The sequence below is a fragment of the Gracilinanus agilis genome, chromosome 4, assembly GCF_016433145.1.
Source record: "Gracilinanus agilis isolate LMUSP501 chromosome 4, AgileGrace, whole genome shotgun sequence".
In the NCBI taxonomy this organism is placed as follows: Eukaryota; Metazoa; Chordata; class Mammalia; order Didelphimorphia; family Didelphidae; genus Gracilinanus; species Gracilinanus agilis.
Genome location: NC_058133.1, coordinates 432,812,977 through 432,838,163, shown reverse-complemented (window position 1 = coordinate 432,838,163; position 25,187 = coordinate 432,812,977). Strand labels below are relative to the sequence as shown.

Genomic DNA, 25,187 nt, shown 5'->3' with positions numbered 1-25,187 from the left:
ACTTCACTTGGGTTCGTTACCTTCTTTAGATCCTCGTTTCTCACCATCAAGTTGCAGTTTGTTGGATAACATAAGGGTGCCAGCTGTTCAGTTAAGGTGTCAGTCATTCTGTAATTCAAATTCATGGAAGAAGGGAACACATCCTTTCCTGGATTCTTCTTAGGAAGAGATAGTTCACTTTTGGAGGGTGTGTCAGACAATTTGGGCACGAGATTGTTAGACATTACTGAATGCTGAAAGGTATTTCAGTTTCCACAATCAGAGCTGTATCTGCCCAATTTCTGATTTTAAAAGGATTAATATCTAGGGTGGCACCAACAAGCTGACTTCATTATTTTTTAATCTGAAAGAAGCTTTCTGGTGGATGGCCAGGCAGACTGACATTCAAATGAGAGAGAGAAAATCACAGAGGAAAAAATGTCAGAGAACAGATCTGTACAAGTATTGCCAATAGTCATTTTTACAATCCAAAGGGATCACCCAGTGACTCATTTGACTCTAGTCATCCATTGAGAGTGGAGAGAGAGACAAGATTAGGTGTAAATGTTTAAAATATTGTCCTTTGTTTGGAGTCTCAGAAGGTACTATATTTTGTTCTTTCAAGTCCCGTTTTAAATGTTCCTCCCTGCAGTTAGAGAATTCCAGTTATTTCCTATCTGTTGCTGCCTTTTGGACTTACTTGTTATTATAGAGACAGTACAGCCACCTGCTGAGTTGCTTCTCAAAAAGATTTTCTACTCACAATTTTGTCAGTGGTGTTGTGGAGGGGATTCTTGCACAGGGTAAGGAACTGGACACAACTGATAACTCAGATTCCTTCCTGTTTTATAATTATTTGACTCCAAGATATCATTCAAAGATCTTAGATAAGGAATGTATAATAATAATAATAGCTAGCATTTAAATCATACTTTAGGGTTTAAAAAATGCTTCATCTTATTTGATCCTCACAATCCTGAAAGGTAGATGCTATTATTATCATCCCCATTTTACAGATGAGAAAATTGGCAGGTGAAGTGACTTGCTCAGGGTTACACAGCTAGTAAATATCTGAAGTAGAATTTTAACTCAGGCTCTCTGGAATTCAAGTCTACCTTAGATGATATCTAAGATTCTTCTTGTTCTAAAATCCTATGGTTCCTATTGTAACTCCATCTAAAATTTTGCTATATTATTAATATTGGGATACTATCTATAATTGTCTATGACTCCAATTCTTTGTGATCATTAAAACACTATACTAATTGTATTTTCTATAACTCAGAAGACTTCCGATCCTATGAAGATTTATGAAATGACTAAATTTTCCATCTTACATTCTTTCAAGTGTCCCTGTTTCCAAAAGAATATTCGTCCAACATCTTGATGTTATCATCCTCTTATAGATCTTTAAATATTTCATGGTTAACATTTCAATACAAGGATCTTTCATCAGTTTCCCTTCATTCAAAAAATGACCAGCGATATTTTTTTTTATCATTTATTGTGTATTAATCATTGTTAGTCATTGCTGCAGCCTACCTAGAACTGCCATGCTCACCATTTCACCATGAGTCACCTATAATCCCACATGGTGTTCCATGGTTTACAGGCAGATAGCTGCATTCAGAAAACGTCAGAGTTTAAAACGTAGGTTTTGGCAACAGGAAACAAACAGTTTAGTATCCTTGAAAGTAAAGCAGTTTCCAAAACCTAAACTAACCCACTTTCTTCCTGTTATTAAATTTGGGCGCCCAGGTTATTATCCAGCTACATAGTGAACTATGAAGTTTTCAATAATTTGTTCTAAACCCTCAGAAAAGGAGGGAAAAAAGCCAGCCATCTCTGTAAGACCCGCCAGGGGTTTGGAAGCAGGAAGAAAACAGCAACAATGTTCAGAAAAATAAATGCATAATACAAAAATCATTCTTGCAGCAAGAACTGACCTCAGATAAGATTTCATAACTCTAACTTTAGATTGATGCATAAAGCAGCCAAATATATTCCTGGGCTGGCATGGGGAGAGGTGAAAATATCTTTTTTAATAATATTCTAAAATACCATTTTCTGTATTCTTTCTCTCTCTTCCACTTTCACTAAATAAAACTCTAACTCCATTAACATAAAAAAGTAAAATAAAAATGTCCAATTCAGCTACATAATGACAAACCCATTCTAACTAGCTCACTGATCAAATGAAAATATTTGCAGAGCCTTTAGCACACTGCCTGGCACATAGAACTCAATAACTTCTTCCCTCCTCCACTCTCTTTTAGCCTTTCGCTCACAATAAATATATGGAAGGGAAGTAGAATTTTGATTTTGTTCCAAATAATCTCATTTCTTTGATATTTCATTCAAGACACTCATAACTACAGGAATGGGGTGTCTATGAAAATGATTTGGATGTTTCTTCTGAGGCTAGAAGGAGGAATGGATTTGTTGAAGGCAAGGAAGATATATGAGTAATTAAGAGATTAAAAAAAAAGTTATGGAAACAGGCAGCATTTACTGGAAAACACAGCTATGTAATGTAATTGCCTCAAAATTCAATTTAACATATCAGTTTAAAAAACAAAACAACTTGAAAATGAACAAGCCCCTTAGCGCAAAGAAAAACTAAAAGGAATAATGGGGTGAGGGGGAAGAGAAGAAGGAGGAAATGAGGGGAGGAAATCCGAGTATCACTGAGGAAAAAAAAATAAATAACACAAGGGACTTTTACCAGTTCTCATACTCAGACTGAAACTTCAGCGCCTCCTGAATCTTTACTGGGAAGTATGTGGCAAGAAGTCCTTCGTTTCGGGACATGGTTTATTGGGGAACGTGTCAATGTGCAGTGAACATCCTTGCTGATTGCTTTTACTGAGATACTCGGCAGCCTCTCCTCCTCCTTCCATGGCTGCCTTTCCTCTCGTAACCACAGTAACCGTAAACAGGGCACCTCCAGTGGAAAGGGTGGGGCGTTTGGCCCTGTGGCTCATTCGAAATAGAGCTGTGGTTACGAGGTTAAAAGCCGACTCCTTTGCGTCTGGGGCTGGAGCGCTGGGAGCGGGCGAAGTGAAACTCACCTGGTTGGAGTTAGAGGATTCTGAAGCTATAGAATTCTGGGAGCTTGGGCAGAATCTTACAATTGGGAAGGAGAACGCGCCGAGACACTAGCAGGCCCCCAGGGTCGTAACGGATTGGCCCAAATCCAAGAAGGCCACCCAGGCAGGACCACTTAACTGTGAAAGCATTAAGCCCCATCACCCCCACTCCCGCCAGATTCAAGCGCCGCCAAAGCTTGCTTCCAACCTGGCGGGTGCAATTGTTCACGTTTACCTGCATAATTGCTGGAAATTGCACTCAAGTCCCACCATCACCAGCAGCCATCCTGATGCAATTCAGGCTCCTGCGGGAGGTTATTTGGAAATATGGGATCAAAAAATGAAGGAGACAGTCTGAGAGTAGGAGCTGGAACAACTAGTTTCCATGACCACCTACTGAACTTGCTTTGCATCGGTTTGGCCAAAGCCCCAGGTTGTTCAGTATCTCCTTTCTTTTCCTGTCGGATGAATTGTATCTGTTCTCTGGTGCTTCTTTAAAATGTCAAGAATGATAATAATCTATTTTTTCCCACTGGGGATCCCTTTTATTTCTGCTTTTCATAAGATACCTTTGATAACACGATAAGAACCTTTCATAAGCATAAAGTACTAGATAAATATAACTTCTTATTACTATTATCTATCAGTACTCAAGGAATGATAATAATCTATTGTAGATAGCTAAGTCATCCTTGTAAAAATGCTGAGAAAATTCAAGCTCCTTTGTCCTTCTCATCCCATTTCCCTTTCACCTTGAAATCTAAATGAGCAGGAGAATCATAGACCTCAAAACATGCCCACTCTTCCCTACTGGCCTTGAAAGATACTGTCTCTTTCCTATCTGCACCAACCTAATGATCCACAAAACAGAGGCTAAAATACACTCGTAGCAAAGGTACTGGACAAAGTCGGAGCTTGAGGAAGAGGAGTCTTAGTATACCAGCTAACCAAATGCCTCTTTCATGGGTCCGTCAACTAATCCATACTTTCTGTTCTGTTGAATTGAGAACTGGATCTCAAAACAGACTTAAATCCTGGGTTTAAATCCTTGCAGAAAGAATTATGTATCTCTAAAGTCTACAGTTTTTCACCTAGAAAATTAAAGGAGGGGATGAGACTATATGGACTCCTTCTTTAAGGCTATAGACTTTAATTATAACTATAACTATATATATATATGACTCCTTCCAGCTTTGGATCTTTTAATCTCTTAATTACTCATATCCCATCCTTGTGTTCAACAAATCTATTCCTTCTAGCCTCAAAAGAAACATCCAAAGCATTTCCATAGACACCCCACTCCTGTAGTTTATGAGTGTCTTGAATGAGATATCAAAGAAATGAGATTATTTGGATCTATGATCCTGTGTGTCACTAAGGTCCTATCCATGCCTCCTACTCCTCATTCCTCCCATTCCATATTACCTCAGTTGCTTCCTGGTCCTTGGTTTTTCATTGCTAACCTTGCCAGATACTCACAAAGGACTTGACTGTCTTCTTGTCATTGCTTAGTTCTCTGAGTTTCTTCACATGTACCCAAGAATCCATTCCTGTATCTGTAACTGTAATTAGACTTTTTCATGCTTCCTTTGGTCGTTTCAAGTCTACATCCCCAATCATGTCCGCCTCAACCCATGTGTTCAAGCAGTTGTTTTTCTTCTGCTTCCACTCCTGTAGTTCTTCCTCTGAATGTGGGTAGCATCTTTACCATAAATCCCTCAGAATTGTCCTGGGTCATTGCATTGCTGCTGGTACAGAAGTCCATTACATTCTATTTTACCACAGTGTATTGGTCTCTGTGTACAATGTTCTGGCTCTGCTCCTTTCACTCTGCATCAATTCCTGGAGGTCTTTCCAGTTCACATGGAATTCCTTCAGTTTATTATTCCTTTGAGCACAATAGTATTCCATCACCAGCATATACCACAATTATAAGGGCACACTCTTAAGGAAGAGTAATGAAGGAAAAACCTGGAGTTAGGGCTAGTAAATGTTTAACAACCAGTTTTTAGTGTTGGAGTGAATATGTCCACAATACAAATTAAACTTTAAATCTCCATTAGTAATATTTACTCCATCACTTTCTTAAGTCCAGACAATCAAGAAGACAGATAAATCAAGTTGATTTGTAGAGCTTATCAATTTTCCAGATGTAAATACTCATGCTGAAAATTTAACAATCAGTTCCCCAGCCAGGTACAAGCTGACTCCATTACACTCCTAAGTAGAGGGAAGGTACAAAGAAAAAGTGAGGAGAAACAAAGAGGAAAATGAGAGCAGAATGGATGATCAGTTGTGGGAAGTGTAGGAAGCTTGTAATCAGAAGCCTTCAGTTCACCTCTCAGCCCTTACTATTCACTACTAGTGTGACCTTGGATAAGTCACTTAAATTTTTTAGATTTCCTATTTCTCATTTGTAAAATGAGAGTTTTAGTAAGTTCTGTTTTAAATTCTTTGCCTGTTTTAATCCTCTAATTCTTGGGTACAAGTGGACTGAAGATAAAATTTCAGATCTCAGACCCTTTTGGTAGGCACATGGAGAAAGGACTGGGGAGAAGAAAATACTGTATTAAAACAAAAATTCTGATGACACTAAATAATACATTAAAAGCTTCTGAAGTGCTTATGTGGAGATTACTTATACTCTCCAAATACTTTCTTAAATCATACGACCCAGGGGACACAACTAGATGGCCCAGTGGATTGAGAGTCACACTTTGAGATCAGAGTTCCTAGATTCAAATGTGGCCTCAGACGTTTCTTAGGTATGTGACTCTGGGCAAAGCACTTTACTTCCATTGCCTAACTTTTACTGTTCTTCTGCCTTGGAACAAATAATATGTAGTATTGATTGTAAGCCAGAAGATGAGGGTTTATTAAAAAATAAAAAATCACCATGTCCAGAACTGAACACATTACCTAAGATGAGGCCCAATGAGGGCAAAGTATAATGGGACTATCACTTCTAAATCTTGGAATCTAAGTCCAAGTTTGCATTAGGATTTTTGGCTTCTGTATCATATTGGTGACTTATCTTGAGTCTGTAGACCACTAAATAACTCCCTGAAAATCTTTATGTTGCCTAGATTTTCTTTTTTCAGGGCAATTACTATTAATCCATTTCTCTCCCATTGACAGGACTTCTTCTAGGGATATAGATCACAATTCAAACATTCATGCTCATCTGATTCAATTGTCCAGGCATCCCTGTAAGTTTGCCACCCAGTGTGTGGAGGGCTTTCACTTTCTCTTCACACTGCCTTGAAGCCACTAAAGCATAAGAATTTTTCCCTCATGCTCATTGGATGAATAGCCAACCTCTTTTGTTTACTACATTTCTTGGATGCCTCTCTTTCTCCCTATAGTTGGATAGAAAGACAGATATAAATATAGCATCTATATCTATCTATCTATATATGAAACCTTCCTTTTAGAATTCCTTGTTGATAATATAATACAGTTGATTCATACCCACATTCACCAGGGACCTCTTTGTTGCCTTTTAGATAATCTTCAATTTCAATTGTTCAAAGACTTCAGTATTTCATAACTCTTATGAAACTGGAAGAATGTTGGCATTAAAATTTCATGGAAAAACTTGGTAGAATTAAAAAATCAGTCAATTTGGGGCCCACATCATTATTCATTTGTAGCTTCCATTTGAGAGATTAGATAAAGAGACAGACAAACAGATAGAGACAGAGAGAGAGAGAAAGAGAGAGAAACAGATATGGATCTATATATACTAATGGAAGAATGCTATAGAGTATTCACTTATGTCATGTCTGTCAAAGTCTGGAGAACAAGCATTCTTAAGTTACTTAATTTTTTTCTGCATGAAAATCCTTAGGCTAAACATTTTATTTATTTATTGGGGGGGCATTTAATTTAATTAATTTGGAATATTTTTCCATGGTTATAAGATTCATGTTCTTTCCCTCCCCTCCCCTCTCTCACCTCTCATAGCTGACACGCAATTCCACTGGGTTTTACTTGTGTCATTGATCAAGACCTATTTCCATATTATTGATATTTGCACTAGGGTGATCATTTAGAGTCCCCATCAACCATGTCCCCATCAACCCATGTGATCAAGCAGTTGTTTTTCTTCTGTGTCCCACAGTTCTTTCTCTGGATGTGGATAACGTTCTTTCTCGTAAATCCCTCAGAGTTGTCCTGGGTCATTGCATTGCTGCTACTAGAGAAGTTTAGGCCAAACTTTTTAAAGTGATTATGAATTACATTTATATAGCTCTATAAAGTTTCAGGGGCTTGATCAGTATGATATCATATACAAACAGAAGTATTTAGAAAACTTTACCAGATGTTTGCTTTAGGAATATCACATTGGCAGCTAAGTGTCAGGAAACCCAACAGTATGTTGTATTGCAATAGTCATGGGGTGCTGGAGGTCCAAACTGGGGTGCTGGCAGTGCCAGAGGAAAAAAAGGGGCTTATATGAAAGATGTTAAGAAAGTAAAATTGGCAAGACTTGGAGATCAATTTGGATGTAGGAGTTGACAGAGAATGAGAAGTTGATGATGATATCCAGGTTGTGAGCCTGGGTGCCTGGAAGAGATGATGGTGTCTTTACCAGCAGCAGAGAAGAGGAAGAGGTTAGGGTTTGGAGATAAAGATGAATTCTGTTTTAATCATGTTGAATTTTAGATATTTTTGGGACATCTAGTTTGAGATGTACAATAGAATGAAATGAGAGATTGCAAGTTAGGAGAAAGGTTAGGACTGAATAAATAGATTTGAGGATCATTGGCACAGAGATAATAATGGAACCCACGGTTGATGAGGCCATTATATGAAATAATATAGACATCTTTCAAGTAATCTCATATAATTTTGACAACTTGAGAGATACCCTGTTTGAAGAAAATGTGAGAGACACCTCGATTGGAGAAAATCATTAAGGTGGTGCTTTGTTCTACCAAGTAAGACATTTTTTATGACAACAAACTAAGTACAATAATACCTTGCATTCTCTACATCTTTTAATCAACTTTTTGACTAAAAATGTGGTACATTGTAGAATATCATTTGCAAAAGTCTGATACTTCTTCCTAATAACCTCATCAAGGATGCATTCAACTCAGGTGTGCATTATTCTCATAACTACATAATATGCATTTCAATATCTTATTTAAATAGGTCAAAATGGAGTTGTTTTAATTTCATATGACATCTCACCTTTATTCTTTCTTCTAACTTGACATTGATTTTTATCTTTTTTCTAATAAGTAGTCTGTATGCAAATGGTTTGTTCAGAAATGACTCCTACATTGGTAGCCAGTCATTTCCTGTCTGTTAAGACACAGACTATTTCATTTCTTGCAATATTATTCAGTGGTCACCATGATCAGAACCTTCTGATAAAATAAGATCACATACATAAAGCACTTGGTTGACCTTAAAGTCCTCTATACAAGTACTACTACTATTTATTACCATTAAAGGCATTATTCTGACTTTTTTCCATAGGCATTCATGGTGGCTTCATGTGCTAGGAAATTTAGGTAGCCTGAGATGAAGAAGACAAGGGAAGATAGAGGTAGTAGAAGATATCACAGTATGTGGGCTTTAAATACCTTAATATAGTATATTACAATTTATTACAAGTATCTCTCCCATTTGAATGTAAGCTCCTTGAGGTCAAAGACTATTTTTGCTTTTTCTTTGTATCCCCAAAGCATAGCACAGTCCCTAGAATATAAGAAAGTCTTAATAAATGCTTGCTGATTGTTGGTTGAATGAAGAAATGTGTGACACTCCTGTGTAGTCTATATATTTTTGTCCATTTTTTGTTTCTTGAATCCGAACTATATTCTTCAAAATATATTTTGCCAATCCTCACTTATGCTATTCCCCCCTTGCTTTGAAATCACCAAGATTTAAAAGAGATGTTGATTTAATTTGGAGGATCTTATCTACTTCTTCATTGAATTTCTCTACTTCTTTATCTTCAACAGTGAATATTGATTCATGAACTGCAATTTATCTACATGGTTATCTTTTCCCCTAATCTCATCATAAGCTTTTAAGTCAAGACCAACAATGTTCCATAAAGTGATTTTTCTTGCAGATAAAATCAATTTCACATATTCCTTCATATACATCTACAAGGAGAAACCAGTGAGTCATCTTGCTTTCCATTTAGGGGCAACTTTTTATTACTTCAAGTTTAATTTATAGAAAAAAAAATCAAAATTGATTTCTACTCACTGAAAAATACTTCGTATTAAAATGCCAATTACCAAGTTAACATTTGTCAATAGCTTAAACATTCTGTGATTCATAATAGCTTCTTCCTTTCTTCCTCAAAATTCTCCCACCACCTCTGCAGAAGGTCAAGGGGATCACATGGGACTGTGGGAGATTTCCTATTTTTCTTTGTTTCATGGGTTGCCACAGATGAAGAATTCATCATCCATTAGTCAATTGTCAAATGTGGCTCTGAAAGTCTTTTACCTCAGGAGTGACACCGATCCCCTATTGCTGAACTTCTCCTCACTTAGCTAGGCTGGTCCTCAGAGTCAACATAGTCTGTTTCTGGGAATTTATCCCCAAGGTTCTTCAGCTTGATAGAACCTGCAGAGCTTACTTTCTTCTAGTGTAGATGTCAAGAACCCAGAGTCACAGTCACAACATCATAAGAAATTGGAGTGGGGCCTTTGGGGAGGTAAGTTGTCATTTGTATGTAATATGAATACCAAAGGGCTAGGGTTGGAGGTGTAAGGGGAGAGAGAAGTACCCTTTAAAATCTAATAGTATTTCTCAGCCAAATTTTAAACGTTAATGCTCGCAGGATTTTTCTAACTTGTCATCAAGAGATTTCAGTTTAAGATTCAGCAAATTTTATTTCTGTATCTTAGGACTGGGGGCTTATAGATTTAGCTAGAGTTGGAAGAGACCTCAGAGGCCATTTAGTTTAAATCCATTATTGTCACAATGGCAACAAGTAGCAAAGCTGAGCTTCTAATAACCCAGAACTTCTGACTCCACATTCAGTGCCCCCATTCCAGAGTTTCAAATAGTCTACTGATTTTAGGTTGTTCTTTTAAAACTTTGTGAGACAAATATTTTCTGCTGAAACATATATGTCAAGGTTGGTGATTTTAGATTACTTACTTGTGTCAACATTTGCGATGAGTATATTTTAGAATTTACTTAGTACTTCAACTTTATTCTTCTAAAAATTCTCAAATGCCAGCACATTTTAAATTCACTAGAGGGCAGCTGTGTGCCAATCTGAGTAAGTGAAATTTATTAATTTGTATAAGAAAAAAATACATTTTCACTCTGAGGAGTTAAACAAATGGCATTGCCCCCATTTCAGCACACAAAGAGGTCCAGTGGAAGATGCTGCTTGTGAATTAGGGTTTGTTTGGAGTTTGGAAGTAAATTTCTTAATATTTCTCATAAATGTATACTTTAACACTCAATCTGATGTTTAATTTTGGAACCACTTCCCAACTGTCTGCATTATGAGTGAATTCCTTGTCTCAGGTGGACACCTAAAGAATAGAATTTCTTTCTTTCTTTCTTTCTTTCTTTCTTTCTTTCTTTCTTTCTTTCTTTCTTTCTTTTTTTTATCCTTACCTTTTGTCCTAGAGTCAGTATCGTATATTGACTCCAAGGTAGAAGAGTGGTAAGGGTTAGGCAATAGGAGTCAAGTGACTTGCCCAGGGTCACACAGCTGGGAAGTGTCTGAGGCCAGATTTGAATGTAGGACCTCCTGTCTCTAGGTCTGGCTCTCAATCCACTGAGCCACCCTAGCTGCCCCCAAAGGTAGAATTTCTTAAGGTAATGGTTTACTCTTATATAATAAAATCCAGGTCTTGATATTTTATTGATACAGAGGACTCCTAGGTGAGATAACTCCCTGTTCCAAAGCAGGTTCATATCTTACAGTCTTAGAAAGTAACTTTACTGATAGATTAAGTGAGTTCTCCAGAGTTACATAGCCAGGATATGTCAGAGATAAGTTTGAGTCCAAGACTTCCTGATTTTCAGGATGGTTTTCTATTTATTATGTCATATTGCCCAATTGTCAAATAAACAACTGACCAGCAGTAGAGGCTTTACTAAGTGGCTTTTTGCAAGTAAAAAGTTCTATCATTTTCCAGTCACCTCTGACTCTTTGTGACCCCATTTAGGGTTTTCTTGACAGAGATGCTTGAGTGGTTTGCCATTTCTTTTTCCATCTCATTTTACAGATGAAGAAAATAGGGTTAAATGATTTGCCCACTTTGCTAGTTAAGTGTCTGAGGCCAAGCTTAACTCAGAGTGATGAATCTCCTTGACTCTAGTCCCAGTGCCCTATCCTCTTTGACACCTTGCTGCAAGTAAAAAGGACAAAAGCCTAAAAAAATACATACAAATCCAGAAACATTTTGTCAAGTCTTTTCCCCATGCTTAACTTCTTCAGCATGATGGGAAATGTTGACGCCTCCATATCACTTTTAGAGTCTCTAATTTATAATAATAATAACTTTCATTTTCATAATACTTTATGTTTTGCAAAATATTACACACATATGGACTAATTTGATCTTCCCCAAAACACTGTAATATAAATACCATTTTGCTCTGGATTTCATGCAAGGGAACTGAGGCTCAAATTCAGTGTCTCGACCAGGATGACATAATCACAAAGTATCTGAGGTGAAGTTCATATACAAATCTTCCTCCACAGCCAGTGCTTGATCTATCATACTAGATTTGCCATTCTTATGGACATCCAACTGTCTGCCAAATCTTGTCACTTTTCTCTATGCAGCTTTTCCTTATTGCCAATTCATACCATCTCCATACTACTACAAACTTATGAATCTTTCACCTGAAATATGGCAACTCCCTTCCCACAACATTCCTTATCATATAGATTTTTAACTCTAGTTTGTTTTTCCTCTGCACCTAGAGCTATCTCTGGCCATATCGTTGACTCTTCTCTTTAAAGTTCAATGGTGGCTTCCCATTTTAAGTCTTAACCTATGCTTCAGAGATCATGCAGCATGGTACCCTGGATTATCCCTCTCCTCCCTTGTATCTTTTATACCAGCCCACTTATGGCTCTTCATTATTTTTAGGCACATCTTTTTAGATCATCTTGTTGTAGGGGGAAGCAAGGTAGTTCAGTGGATTGAGAGCCAGGACTAGAAATGGGAGATCCTGGTTTCCAACCTGGCTTTAGACACACTTATTAGCTGTGTGACCCTAGGCAAGTCACTTAACTTCCATTGTCTAGCCCTTACCACTTCTCTGCTTTGGAACCAATACACAGCATTGATTCTACAATGGAGGGTTAGGTGTTTTTTTATTATTATTATCTTTTTGTATGCTACTCTTACTTTCATCTCACAGCCTTCACAGTAGAATATAAGCATCTTGGGGTCAGGAATTATTTTGTTTAGGATTTTACCTCCCCAGAGCCAAGCATAGTATGATAGGCCCTCAATAAATGTTTGTTGAATTCTTTCCAAAATAGTCTCTTTGAATCAAGAATTGCCTCCCTTCCTTTCACCAGCCCACCTTTCCTAACATTTAAACAGCTTCTGAAATCTCATCTTCTCTGTCAAGCTTACTGGAAAAACCATTGATTTTCTGACTACTCTTTGCAATTTAATGTGGACGTGGTCCTCCCACAGATATACTCCCTTACTTTCATCTTTTTTGAAAAGACAGAATTGTGATCAGTGATGGTACTCCCCTACCCACACTATTCACAACCACCCTCTGCCTTCCTAGACGGTCTTAATGAGTTGCTGTATTAAGAAAAGGGATCACCTCAGAGCCAACTGTTAGGTGGAGAATCTCTCTGAATTTAGCTAGGCAAGTCCTCTTCCAAAAGAAACAGAAATTATTTCCAGACTAGCATCTAAAGGCTTTCCACCTTGACAGGAAGGAGCTTGTGCCCCCATCTGCTTAGTCTCCAAGAACACAAATATTTTCACATCACAAAGAGGCATTAAAGTAGGTCTCTAGTGGAGGGCTTTCCCATAACTCCCCCCATTAGTCAATTGTCTTTGGTCATTGCTCCTAAATGCTCTTACTTTTGGCCTATATTTGATAGAAATCCATTCAAGTAAGAGATGAGAGAATACCTCTGATTCTATTGCTATAAAAGTAAGAAATTCCACCAGTAAGGACAGGAACCTGCCTAGCAAATAATAATCTTATACAGTTTGGTACTGAGAGATTAAGTTAATTTGTCCAGAGTCACATAACCAATATGTGCCAGAGGAAGTACTTAAACTCAGGTCTTCCTGCCTTATGAGTCAGCTTTCTATCAACTACACCATTAGGCCTCTCATTTTTACTCTGCTTCAGGTTAATGCTGATGTGAAGGAACCTGAATCCTAGAGAAATGGATTGAGAATGAGAGATTCAAACCCTGGCTCTATTAATTACCAACTATGTGACCTTTGAAAAGTCATTTCATTTCTCCCAGTCTCATTTTCCCTATTTATAAAATAAATAAGTTGGACCAGGTGCTCTTTAAGGCCTCTTTCAAGTTCTGGTTTCTATGAGCTGATAAACATATTCCTGAAAGAATATATATAGAATTAACGTTTATACATCGGATCATAAGATCATGGTTTTAAAATTGGAAGGGACCTAAGAGGATTTGCCATTGAACCTCCTCACTTTATTGGGAGTACAATTAAATAACACGCAATCAATTCTGACCCAACTTTAATCATAAAATATGCAAAAGTATTAATTTTCTAATTAAGCATCAGCAGTTGGATTCAATAGGTCAAATTTTGTAATGGGAATTCTAGTGAAAGTCAAATATGGTATGATACTGTGATATCCAGTGAGTTGTAAAATAAGAAGAGATTCATCCTGCTGCTTGAATGTTTTGGGCTTTAAAAAGCATTCTTTCAAAGACATCTGCTTTGAACAATGGGTTCTTCCTATATAGTATTTACTCATTTCTTTAAGTAGACTTGTTCCAGATGTCTTTCTTTAGCACAGTGGTAAACATGAAGTAAAAACTTTGCATGGTTCCTTACCACGTAAGATAAAGGTCTGCTGTCTCATTAAGATTCAAACCTCATTTTTGTCTCTTCTGCTAAACAGATCTAGAGCTCAGCTCTTACTGGCATTAAAGTGTGCTCACCACTGAGTAGGAGGAAGAGTAAGGATGGTAGAAAGTAGGCCTAAAGCAAAATGCAAAGGATGTCAAATTCAAGGAGCTAGATTAAGAGGGGGCAGTTTTTACTTCAGAAGTATGATGGAGTAGAAAGACTATTGAATCGGGAGATGGGAGACCTGGGTTAGAGTTCTAGATCTGCTCCCTTACTGCTTGTAAATCTTTCAGAGACTCTGTCTCCTCATACATAAAATGCAGAAAATCTGTAAGATCTCTTTCGGGAGATAACCATTGGGAAAAGATGTTTTAAGTATTCATGCACTGAAATTAATTTGTGCTTCTCTGATATGCATTAAAGTTAAACCTTCTGTGTAGATGTAATCTTGATGTGTTTATTTCATGGATCCTTCATATCTGTCCTAAATATCTGGATGTGTGCCTACTACAGGATTCTCTGTCCTAATTTGTAACCTCAAGTCACTGCAGAGGGGAATCATAATTGGGTGGGAGGTTGCACCCCAAAGATATATTCCATTTCTAGGAGTCTATGATCCTAGGTCAGGGATAATGGGTGTGCTTCTCTCACTCTACAGCACCTAACAGAACTGAGTGATTGCTAATGCCAGCAAAAACATATCTGAATGAATTTTCTATGCAGTGCTACTAGAATTGTGTAAAGAATTGACCCCTATAACCACCAGGTGATGCTGGTGAGGCAAGCTGAGCTATCAGCCATCCCTTGAGCCAGGGAGCCCAACTGATTTATTCTGATGAATGATATTCATCAAGGATGTGGCACTGATTCAGTGGTTCACAATTCCCCTGCCTCCTTATTTGACAAGATACTGATCCCAGATAGCAGTATAATCTATTTTCTCCATCCTCACCAATAACCCACAACCTCATCCCACCCTTTGTGGGATAGATCTTCCCCAGCAACCACTCCTCTTCAGAGGCAAGGCTTTCCCTTTCAAGTACACCCTGGACTTTCAGGACAAAAAGGGGGTGAAAATCACTGCTGCTTCATTCACTTACCCACTTACCTACCCTGTGGCTATTAGTCCTAGAAGGACTAGTCCTAAAGATTGTTTTTCCCTCAAATAAACAATCATGTTTGGTTCCTTGAATTCCCAGGCAGAAATATTGTACTAGCAGCACTAACTTGAATTTTTTGTGGAAATAAACTCCCATACTTTAGAAAACCTTTCTGGGTCTTCTCTTTCTATATGCCTAATCTCCCATGTCTAGTCAGATCATTCAAACTGACAGGCGAGTTGGTATAAATCTCAAAAACGCCCTACTTCACTCCAAGCTCTGTTTTATTACTGGAAATAGTTCCAAGCTACAACTACACAGACTGCATGGAGAAGAGTAAAGGGCAAAAGAGGCTCAACCTAGCCATCTCTGACCATTCCAGTCTTTGTATCTTCTGGGTTAGGACTATCTTGTGCCTTTCTAGAGTTTCAAATTAAGATTAAAATTAAAATGAAGGAGACACAAGCTGACATTCACAAAAACAAATTTACTTCAACAACAAGGAAATGATGTTCATTAAGGATGTAGCACTGATTTAGTGGGTCACAAGTGCCCTTCCTCCTTATTTGCTAGAAAGGTACAAGATGTATCAGACCTGGGGAACCCCCAATTCCTTTTGTGTTGTGTTGGGTTCAAGTGGAGGAAGCTATATCAATGGTTTGAACCTTGTTCCCTTAGACCAATTAAATCTTCAATATGGTTTCATTACTTTTTATAAAAACCTTTACTTTCTGTCTTAATAACAACACAGAAAGGCAAAGGCTAGGCAAATAGGGTTAACAGACTTGCCCGCAGTCACACAGATAGGAAGTCTCTAAGGCCAAATTTGAATCCAGGTTCTCCTGACTCTGCTTTCATTACCTTTTATGGAAAAAACCAACCTAGCCTGTGAAGGATAGATATTACTCCTACCACACTGTGTAAGACCAGGTTAAAACAGAGTAAATTAAAGCAGGTAGGTGAGAGGAGGCATCCTGTCTCATAGAAAGCACTGGAGAAAATCTCTAATGTTAGCCTCAACAACAGAAACCAAACCCTCTCAGATTCGTTCAGTCCTCAATTTCTTTGAGCTATCTAAAACACATCACAGTAGCATGTCTATTCCTCAACAGGAAAACTATCCCCCAGTTGTGATTCATGCAATTTTAATCACTTGTCAAAGATCTCCAATACTCTTTTCTTGAAATGATGACCTGTCCAGGCCTCCTTCTGTTCCTGCTTCTTACTCCCATATTTCTCTTTAGTCTCTAGATTTGGCAAAACTCCCTACAGGATTGAGGAAAAGGACACTAACCCACAAGCAATGATTTCTTGGATCTCGATTTCCTGCAAAAGCCACAACCAAGATAGCATTACATTTGCATTCTAGAATCTTGGAGTCTAAATTAAATTTCACTTTGGTATAAATGTCCAAGGTGCATGTAAATGAGTTGGGAGGGTAGCAGTTCCAGATCTCAAAAGAGCCACCATCCTCCTCCTTGCATCCCTTTATATCCCTCACTGGAGACACACTACAAGTGAAATTCTCAGACCTGGTGGCAAATGTCTTATTTTCCCAGAGAAGTCCCAATTCCCACTGTCTGGGAAAAGGAGATAATAAATGGTCATGTGTCTTATTCTGAAATTATAGTATGATGGTTTGGAATCCATCTACTAAAATACAAGGAGGTCAGGAAAGTCCCCACAACTACTGCTTCAGTCAGGGTGGGAAGGGCTGTGGTATGAATGGAATCCTCGGTTTCAACCATCAATGAGTAGGCAGCAGAAATCTTTAAGGCAATAGCAAGGGCAGGAGATGTGTCCTTGGTGTCCTGGGTTTGAATTAAAAGTACATTTTTCCCTCAGAGAAGTATTGTAAATGGTGATTAAGGTCTAGAATGCAATTTGTATTATACTTACTAGGTTTTATCAGAATCACAAGTTCTTAGAGCTGGAAATGACCTCAGAGGACTTTTCACACCACCCATACTAAGACAAGAATCCTCACCCAATCTTTACTTAGAGACTTTCAGTTAGGGGGAACCCAATAGCTCCAAAAGCAATCAATTCCACTTGGCACAGCTCTGATTTTTCTTTGCATCAAACCTCTCTATAAACTCTACCTATTGGTGCTGAAGCCAAGTACAATAAAATAAATCCTTCTTCCATATCACAGTTTTTTCAAATATCAGCAGATAGAGGGATATGTTGGAGCCAGCTGGGACTGGCTCATGAAAGCTGATTGTTAAATTTTAAGTGTGAACATTTACACCTCAAATCTCAGAAAACTCCTCAAATCAGAGAAAGGAAACACACATTAGTTAAGTGCCTACTATATGCCAGGCACTGTAGCTAAACTTTTATAGCAGTTATTCTGTGCACTGTGTAAAGCCCTTATGATTGTTTATCTCATTTGATTCTCACAATGATCCTGGGAGAAGGGTGCTTTTGTTATTTTCATTTTACAATTGAGGAAACTGAGGCAAACAGAGGTACATGACTTGCCTAGAGCTACAAAATTATTAAGTGTCTAAGATGATATTTGAACTGGCTTAGCTGGTTCTCTGGTCCAGAACTCTATCTACTGTGCCACCAAGATCCCTCTCAGGCAGTTTATTTGTTGACTATCTAGACCTAAGAAATATGGAGGAAAGAGCAACAATGCCAATTCAATTTAACAATTTAACATTGTGTCATGCACACTTTTCCCCCTAGAGAGTTAGTTGTTAAACATTTACCAGTATATCACTGGCTGTCTTTTACCCTTTAAATCATCTCTTCTTCCAGCTGAAATCTCAGTTTCTTCAATGAACCCTTTTATAGCATAGTCTCTAGTCTAACCAACATCCTGGTTGTCTTTGTCAGGATGAACAACAACCTGTCAACATCCATCCTAAAATGGAGCCCCCACAGCTGAACACATTAATTCTGGAGCAGACCCTAGTAGAACTGCCTCATCCTGGACATTATGCTTCTCATAGGCAGACTAAAATCACACTCATCTTTTTGACTGCATGTTGTATTCTTAATTTTGAATTCTTAATCTATCAAAACCCTCATTGCTTTTTTTTTGTCTGAATTGTTGTCAAGCCATGCCTCCCCTTGACTGTACTTGTGGTGGTGGTTGTCGATTCAATCATTTCAGTCACGTCCAACACTCTGTGGCCCCATTTGGGGTTTTCTTGGTAAAGATACTGGAGTGGTTTGCCATTTCCTTTTCCAATTCATTTTGTAGATGAGGGACTGAAGCAAACAAAGCTAAGTGACTTGCCCAGGTTCACACAGCTGGAAAGTGTCCAAGGCTGGATTTGAACTCTGGAAGATGAGTCTTCCTCTCTCCAGGACCAGCATTCTATCCACTGCACCAACCTATCGGCATCATACTTAGGATCTTAGTTATTTTACTCATCTTTGAACTTTATATCTAGTGCCATTAAATGTTATGTGATTAATTTCAATCATTGTTTGAGTTCATTAAGGTCTTCTTGGATCCTGACTCTGCCATTTGTTATCTTTATCTCTTGGCTTTGGTTCATCCGCAAATTTTTGTTTAAAGAGTGTCTCTTGTAAACAACATATTGTTGGACTCTGGTTTCTAATCATTCTGCTTTATGGGTGAGCTCAACCCTTTCATATTTACAATTATGATTACAAATTCTGCATTTCCTTCCATGCCATTTTCTACTACTCTCTCTCTTTTTATACAACCCCTCAAGTATTCAGAGGAAGTCTGGAATAGTTGAAAATGCTCTGGTCATAGAGTCAGATAATTTGGGTCCAAGAACTCATGATCCTGGAGAAACATTTAAGCTTTTTGAATCTCAGTTCCCTCATCTGTAATATGGGATAAAATAACTTATAATAACTACTTCATAATATTAGTGTGAGAAAGCATTTTATGAACTAAAAATTTGATTATTGTCTGCTTCCTGAAGTAATACAGCCCCAGAATTAACCCTCTAAGTTTCCAACTTATTAATGATGAACCATGACAAACTTAAGGTATACTGGTTCTTAGGAAGGAAATATGGTATGTCATAGGATCCATGCTCAAAGGCTTTCTAGCTTGGTGGAAGCTACCAGAACTTGCCATTTCACTGATAAGGTCTTCAAAAACCCTTGGGTCATCTTTATGCCAAAAGACAGCTTTTTTTAGGTTAGGAATTTGATGAAGGTGATACATAAATTCACATTGTTAGAATTTATACAGGAAAAAAGACCCCTGAAGACTAAAAATCTGAACATGCTCCGTCAGATCCTAGAAGAATAAAACCAGCAGATTAAAAAGGGAGCCCATCCAGAGGTAGGTACCTGGAAAATGGCAAGACATAACAGATCATAGCCTTGTACATTGTGATAAGCCCTGAGTCCACTGCAGAACTGCAGCAAGGCTTTAGAATTGATAGTCTGAATGATGGCAATGAGGCACAAAGCTAAATTAAATTATATTTAGAATCCAGTTTGATTTCCATCAAAAATTATTAAAATATCTCCCACTCACCAAACAAAAACACAAACAAAACTCTGCCTTCTCATTTACCAAGAAAATTAATGGCTATTAGATGGCCATTCCTTGGTCATGTCTATAAAGGAGGTATCAGTGACCTAGTTTTCAAATAACACATTTCTTTTTAAAAATCACATTCAGACTCTTAGTCATATATCAGGGACTATCTGAATAAGCTATTGTTTCTCTTTGACTAAAGTTATCTGTTGACAACTTTCCATATGCCTAGTGATTTAAAGCAGTGAAAACTTCCCAAACTCTCACATGTCAATGCAGCCATCGGTATACTCATTCAGCACCAGACCTCAGTCTAGTAAAAACAATCGTTTTAAAATGTGTAACAAGATTTTATTTTATAAAACTCATCTAAAATACATTTCTTGAATCTTTAGACATCATCTTACAAAAGTGTTTTAAAAGTAATCCTGTATTGTGTGAAATATTCTTCATTAATACACATTCTAACATTTTTCTCAAAGAATATTGGTATTTATTTCCTAATTATTATTCTATATTAACATACTGCTTTGAGAAAACCTTTGGATGATGGGACTTCGCAGAGAGAGTGGAAAGAGTAATTGAAAATAAATCAGATGCTGAGTGAAATGAGCAGAACTCGGAGAACACTGTACATAGTAGCCACAATATTGTATGATGATCAACTGTGTAAAACTTAGCTCCTCTCAGCAATACAATGATCCAGAACAATCCTGAAAGACTTCTGGCAAAAAATGCTATCCTCCTCCAGAGAAAGGACTCTTGGAGTTGGAATGCAGATCAAAGCACACTATCTTTCACATTAGTTTACTTATGGTTTTATTTGAGTTTTTAGTTTTATATGAGAATTCTCTTACAACAATAATCAATATGGAAGAACGTTTTGCATGATAATAGAAGCAAAATCCAGATCAAATTGCTTATCATCTCTGAAAGTGGCGAGGGAAGAGAGGAAAGGAGACAATAGGATCTTATAATGTCAGAAAACATATGTTGAAGTTATTATTACATGTAATTAGGAAAAGAAAATATCTTTGAATTAAAAAAAGAAAAGAAATCAGCACAAACTTTACTTTCAGAGTAAGATCATTTAAAGAATCAATGGGAAGTTGAATACTACATATATAATGACTAACTTGGGAGTTAATAATCAGAATTCCCCTGTCATTCTACTATATGATATAGACGGGGAAAATCTGTTTCTACTCTGCCTCAGAAAAGTTCATTAATTATAAAACAAAGGTTTTTTAAAAAAACTTATTAGAACATAAGGTTTTTAAAATGAGTAATTTTAGCCAATTTCCTCACTATTTATGAAACAGGTACTAACCAGAGAAAATAGAGTTCTTTCAATGCCTGGTTATTTTGTTTTAGTATTAGTTTTTTCATTCCACTACAATATTAACTGTCTTGTCCACAGAGACTCATGAACTACTTTAGAAAGAGGGCTGGGTCAAATCCCAGTTTTAACCTGTATTACCTGGGCCAGTATCTTAATCTCTCTGGTTCTCAGTTTCCATATCTTTATACAACTAGGCTGGGCTAGATAACTCTTAAAATTCCTCCTAGCTCTCAACCTAATATTCATTTAATTGCTTTTAATAGAACCACTTAAAAAAATCCCTTACCTTCTGTCTTAGAATTGATATTAAGTATTGGTTCCAAAGCAAAAGAGAGGTAAGGGCTAGGCAATTAAAGTTAAGTGACTTGCCAGGGTCACATAGCTAGGACATGTCAGAAGCCAGATTTGAACCTAGGACCTCTTGTCTTTAGGTCTGACTCTATCCACTGATCCACGTAGTTGTCCCAGCATAACCACTTCTTAGCAGGAACCATTTTTTCTATCTTGCAAAGCCCGATCTGCTTGCTTGCTTCTTCCTCCTGCTTGTATTTTAATCATTTATCTTCACATTGATGCTTGAGAGTATGTGGAGAAATGAAAGGAATGGAAGATTAATCACATAAATGTTGCTTAACTAGAAAGAGATTTGTTTTAAAAAGAGGCTTTAACCTATTGACTAAAAACAGGCTTGAGTCTTTTGGTTTCTTTTTTTTTTCCTGTGGTTTTCAGTGATCTATATTATCCTTCATCACTATTTGTAGACAATCAAGAATCGTCTAACCTGTGGATGATGAGGAAATTCTTTGACATCCTTTTTTAAAGCTTGTCACGATTATTTCAGCTGTAGCATACTACATAGTAAAAGATGAAGCATTCTCATTATCATAGGTTTCACTAGTCTGTCTAGAAATAAAGGTTTCTGAAGATATCTTAGGGCAGAAGCCCACTGGTTTGTGCTTCCTGCCCACACACCACAGGTCCTTCATGATCTTCAGGAAGTAATTCCTAAATTTCTGTCCAATGAATGCATAAAGCACAGGGTTGAGACAGCAGTGCAGGAAAGCCAGGACTTCAGTGACACTCCTTGTATAGGCTATGAGCTTCTCATCACTACAGGATCGAAGCCGACCTATATTGGATGCCACCACAAGAAGAACCATATTATGGGGCACTTGGCAGACCAAAAAGACAAGGACCACCACAATAATCACCCGGATGGCTTTATGCCTCTTAGAATTATGGGCCTGCACTAAAGTTTTGACAATGAACATGTAGCAAAATATCATGAACAACAAAGGGATAAAGAAACCAAAGAGAAGCTGGAAAACCAAGATGAGTATTTTCCATTTGGCTGCCTCAGAGGTTGTGTGGTATTTGGCTTCACACACATCCCTCCCTTGTATTGTATATTTTTGGTTGAATATAAATGTTGAAATAGAGATTATGATGGAAAATAGCCACACCATCAAACAGATCATCTTACTATATGCTAATGTCCAGGTTCGAAACCTGAAAGACTTGGTCGCCTGTACAATTGCAATGTACCTGTCCAGGCTGATACAGGTCAAAAGAAGCATTCCACAATTAAAGTTGATGGCATAGATACCTGTAGTCAGTTTGCACATAATGTTGCTAAACTTCCATGAGCCTGTAGCATGATTTACAGCCCAGAATGGGAGAGTAAGGATGAACAATATGTCTGCTATGGCCATGTTAAGGAGATAGACGTCAGTCATGGATTTGGCTTTCTTGTAGAAAGCAAAGGTGATCACCACTAAAATGTTCCCCAGGAGCCCAAAGACACAGATGAGGGAATATGCGACGGGTACAAATAACATTGTGAATTTTCTGACTTCCTCCATAACGCATAGTACTGCATCACCAATAACATAGTCTGTAGTGCTGGTCACTCCGATATAATCATAATCAAAGGTGCTTGAATTCATTGGTTCCTAGAAAGCAGAAAAGAAAGATAGTTATTTGGAGCACAAAAATGCGATTCTAAGAAACCAAGAATCTTACTCTAAGTCAATGATTCCCAAAGTGGGTGCCACCGCCCCCTGGTGGGTGCTGCAGCAATCCAGGGAGGTGGTGATGGCCACAGGTGCATTTATCTTTCCTATTAATTGCTATTAAAATTTTTAAAAATTTAATTTCCAGGGGGCTAAGTAATATTTTTTTTTCTGGAAAGGGGGCAGTAGGCCAAAAGAGTTTGGGAACCACTGCTCTAAGTGATAAAGTGGGCTTACCTCATTCATGGTGGTAACTGGGCTAAGGATAGTTCAGATATGATATCTTTGTATCACCAAGAGAGAGATAAAGAAGATATGGCGATTCTAAGGAGAAAATAAAACAAAGAAAAATATGACAGAATGAAGACAAGCAGTGAATGACATTCTACAAAACACATACACACAAAAATTAGCCAATGGAATTCTATCTCATTTAATTGGAATTAGTAGACACCTACTTTAACAGTTCAAGAGGTCTTACAAGTGTGGGTATTCCTTCACCTGATGTAGAATTCAATTCTGCATTGCCTTAATAGATGGTTTCATGAGCTTCTATGTCCAAAAATTTCATCCCCTATTGACCAACTCTCTCCAAGTTTAGCTAGCTTTGACCTTGGATGAGAGTCTATAGCCAGGCATGAACTTCAGTCAGGTAGAACCTGCCAGGATTAGTGCTCCACTGGTATAGCATTCAAGAACTCAGGTTCACCAGGGCATTCGAGGAGTATGATAATGGAGGAATTAAGGAATGATTTTGGTCTCTTGACCAAAATACTACCTTCCTTAGAGTCAGATGTGACTGAAAATGGTGGAAATCTCTCTCTGAAGAATACTTCACATCTGTAGCACCCTCAACTCTCTCTATTTTTAAAAATCAACAGAATACTATTTTCTTTTCTCACCACCCACTTCATTGCGGGGGGGGGGGGAGAAAGAGAAGAAAAAACAAATTCATTGTAACAAATATGCAGAGTCAAGCAAAACCAATTTCCTCAAAGACGATGCACAAAAAAGCTTATGAGAATGTTTCATTCTGTACCCTAAATCCATCACTTCTTTGAAATGTTTCATCATTGGTTCTCTGGAATCATGAATAAATATCAAGTAGTTATTTTTTTTAATCCTTACCTTTAATCTTAGGATCAGTTCTAAGCCAGAGAAGCAGCAAGGGCTAGGCAAATAGAATTAAATGATTTGCCCAGGGTCACACAGAGAGGAAGTATCTGAGACCATAGCTGAATCTCAGGTCCTCTTGACTCCAGACCTGGTGCTCTATCCACCGTGCTATGTAGCTGCCCCCATCAAGTAATCTATTTAACATCTGACCCAGATATGAATATGGACTCCTTTACCACATTACACAGAAATCACAGGATTTTGAGGGCTAGAAGGGACCTCAGTGAACATCTAACACAATCTGTACCTGAAAGTAATCTCTACTGCAACATAGCAGAAAAATGGTCATGCAGCCCTTACAGGAAGAGCTCCAAGGTGATAGAACCCACAACTCATGTATTTTGCTTCAATATTATAAACATTTATAGATTATTTCCACTTGGGGAGAGATCTCTAGTAACAAAATAAAACACTTAAGTGAAACTAATCCCCTTCTACTTTTGGACATTTGTAATGATTAGAAAGTTTCCCTTGATATCAAGTCTAAAATTCCCTCTTCCTAACTTCCACAGATTGCTTCTGTCTCTGATTCTAAAAAGATAAAAGCTATGCCCACTTTCATAGGATAGATCTTTGAATACTTGAAAACTGCTGCTTTATCCAGCCTGAGCTTTCTCTTTTCCAGGCTAAGGATGTCCACATCCTTCAATCTATATGATATGAGATGAAGGTCCTTCATGCTTCTAGTTGCCCTCCTTTGAAACTGCTCCAGCATATCTCCAACTAAAATCTTTTTTAAACTGTAGCTTCAAGAACTGAATATAATGCCCAGATGGGATCTTACAAAGATACGGTACAAAAAGGACCACCACTTTCTCAAGGATGTCCTGGAAGTCACTTCATATGGCAGAAGATCACGTTAGGTTCTTCGGCCAAAAATCATGTTCCTGACACATATCAAGCTTGCAAACCTTCAGATTGTATCCAGACAAATTGCTTTCTAACCTTTCCCATTGTGTACTTG

At 37.7% G+C, this 25,187-nt stretch overlaps 1 protein-coding gene across 1 annotated transcript; it reads right to left on the bottom strand.

Annotated features, from left to right (window-relative positions):
* Nucleotides 1–21,886: 21,886 nt before the first annotated feature.
* CCR6 (C-C motif chemokine receptor 6) lies at nucleotides 21,887–23,293 on the bottom strand. The gene is made up of 2 exons (XM_044676827.1): nucleotides 23,285–23,293; nucleotides 21,887–22,987 (listed from the first exon to the last, which is right to left on the bottom strand). Exons 1-2 carry the CDS (start codon nucleotides 23,291–23,293, stop codon nucleotides 21,887–21,889), a joined length of 1,110 nt encoding a protein of 369 aa, XP_044532762.1.
* Nucleotides 23,294–25,187: the final 1,894 nt, after the last annotated feature.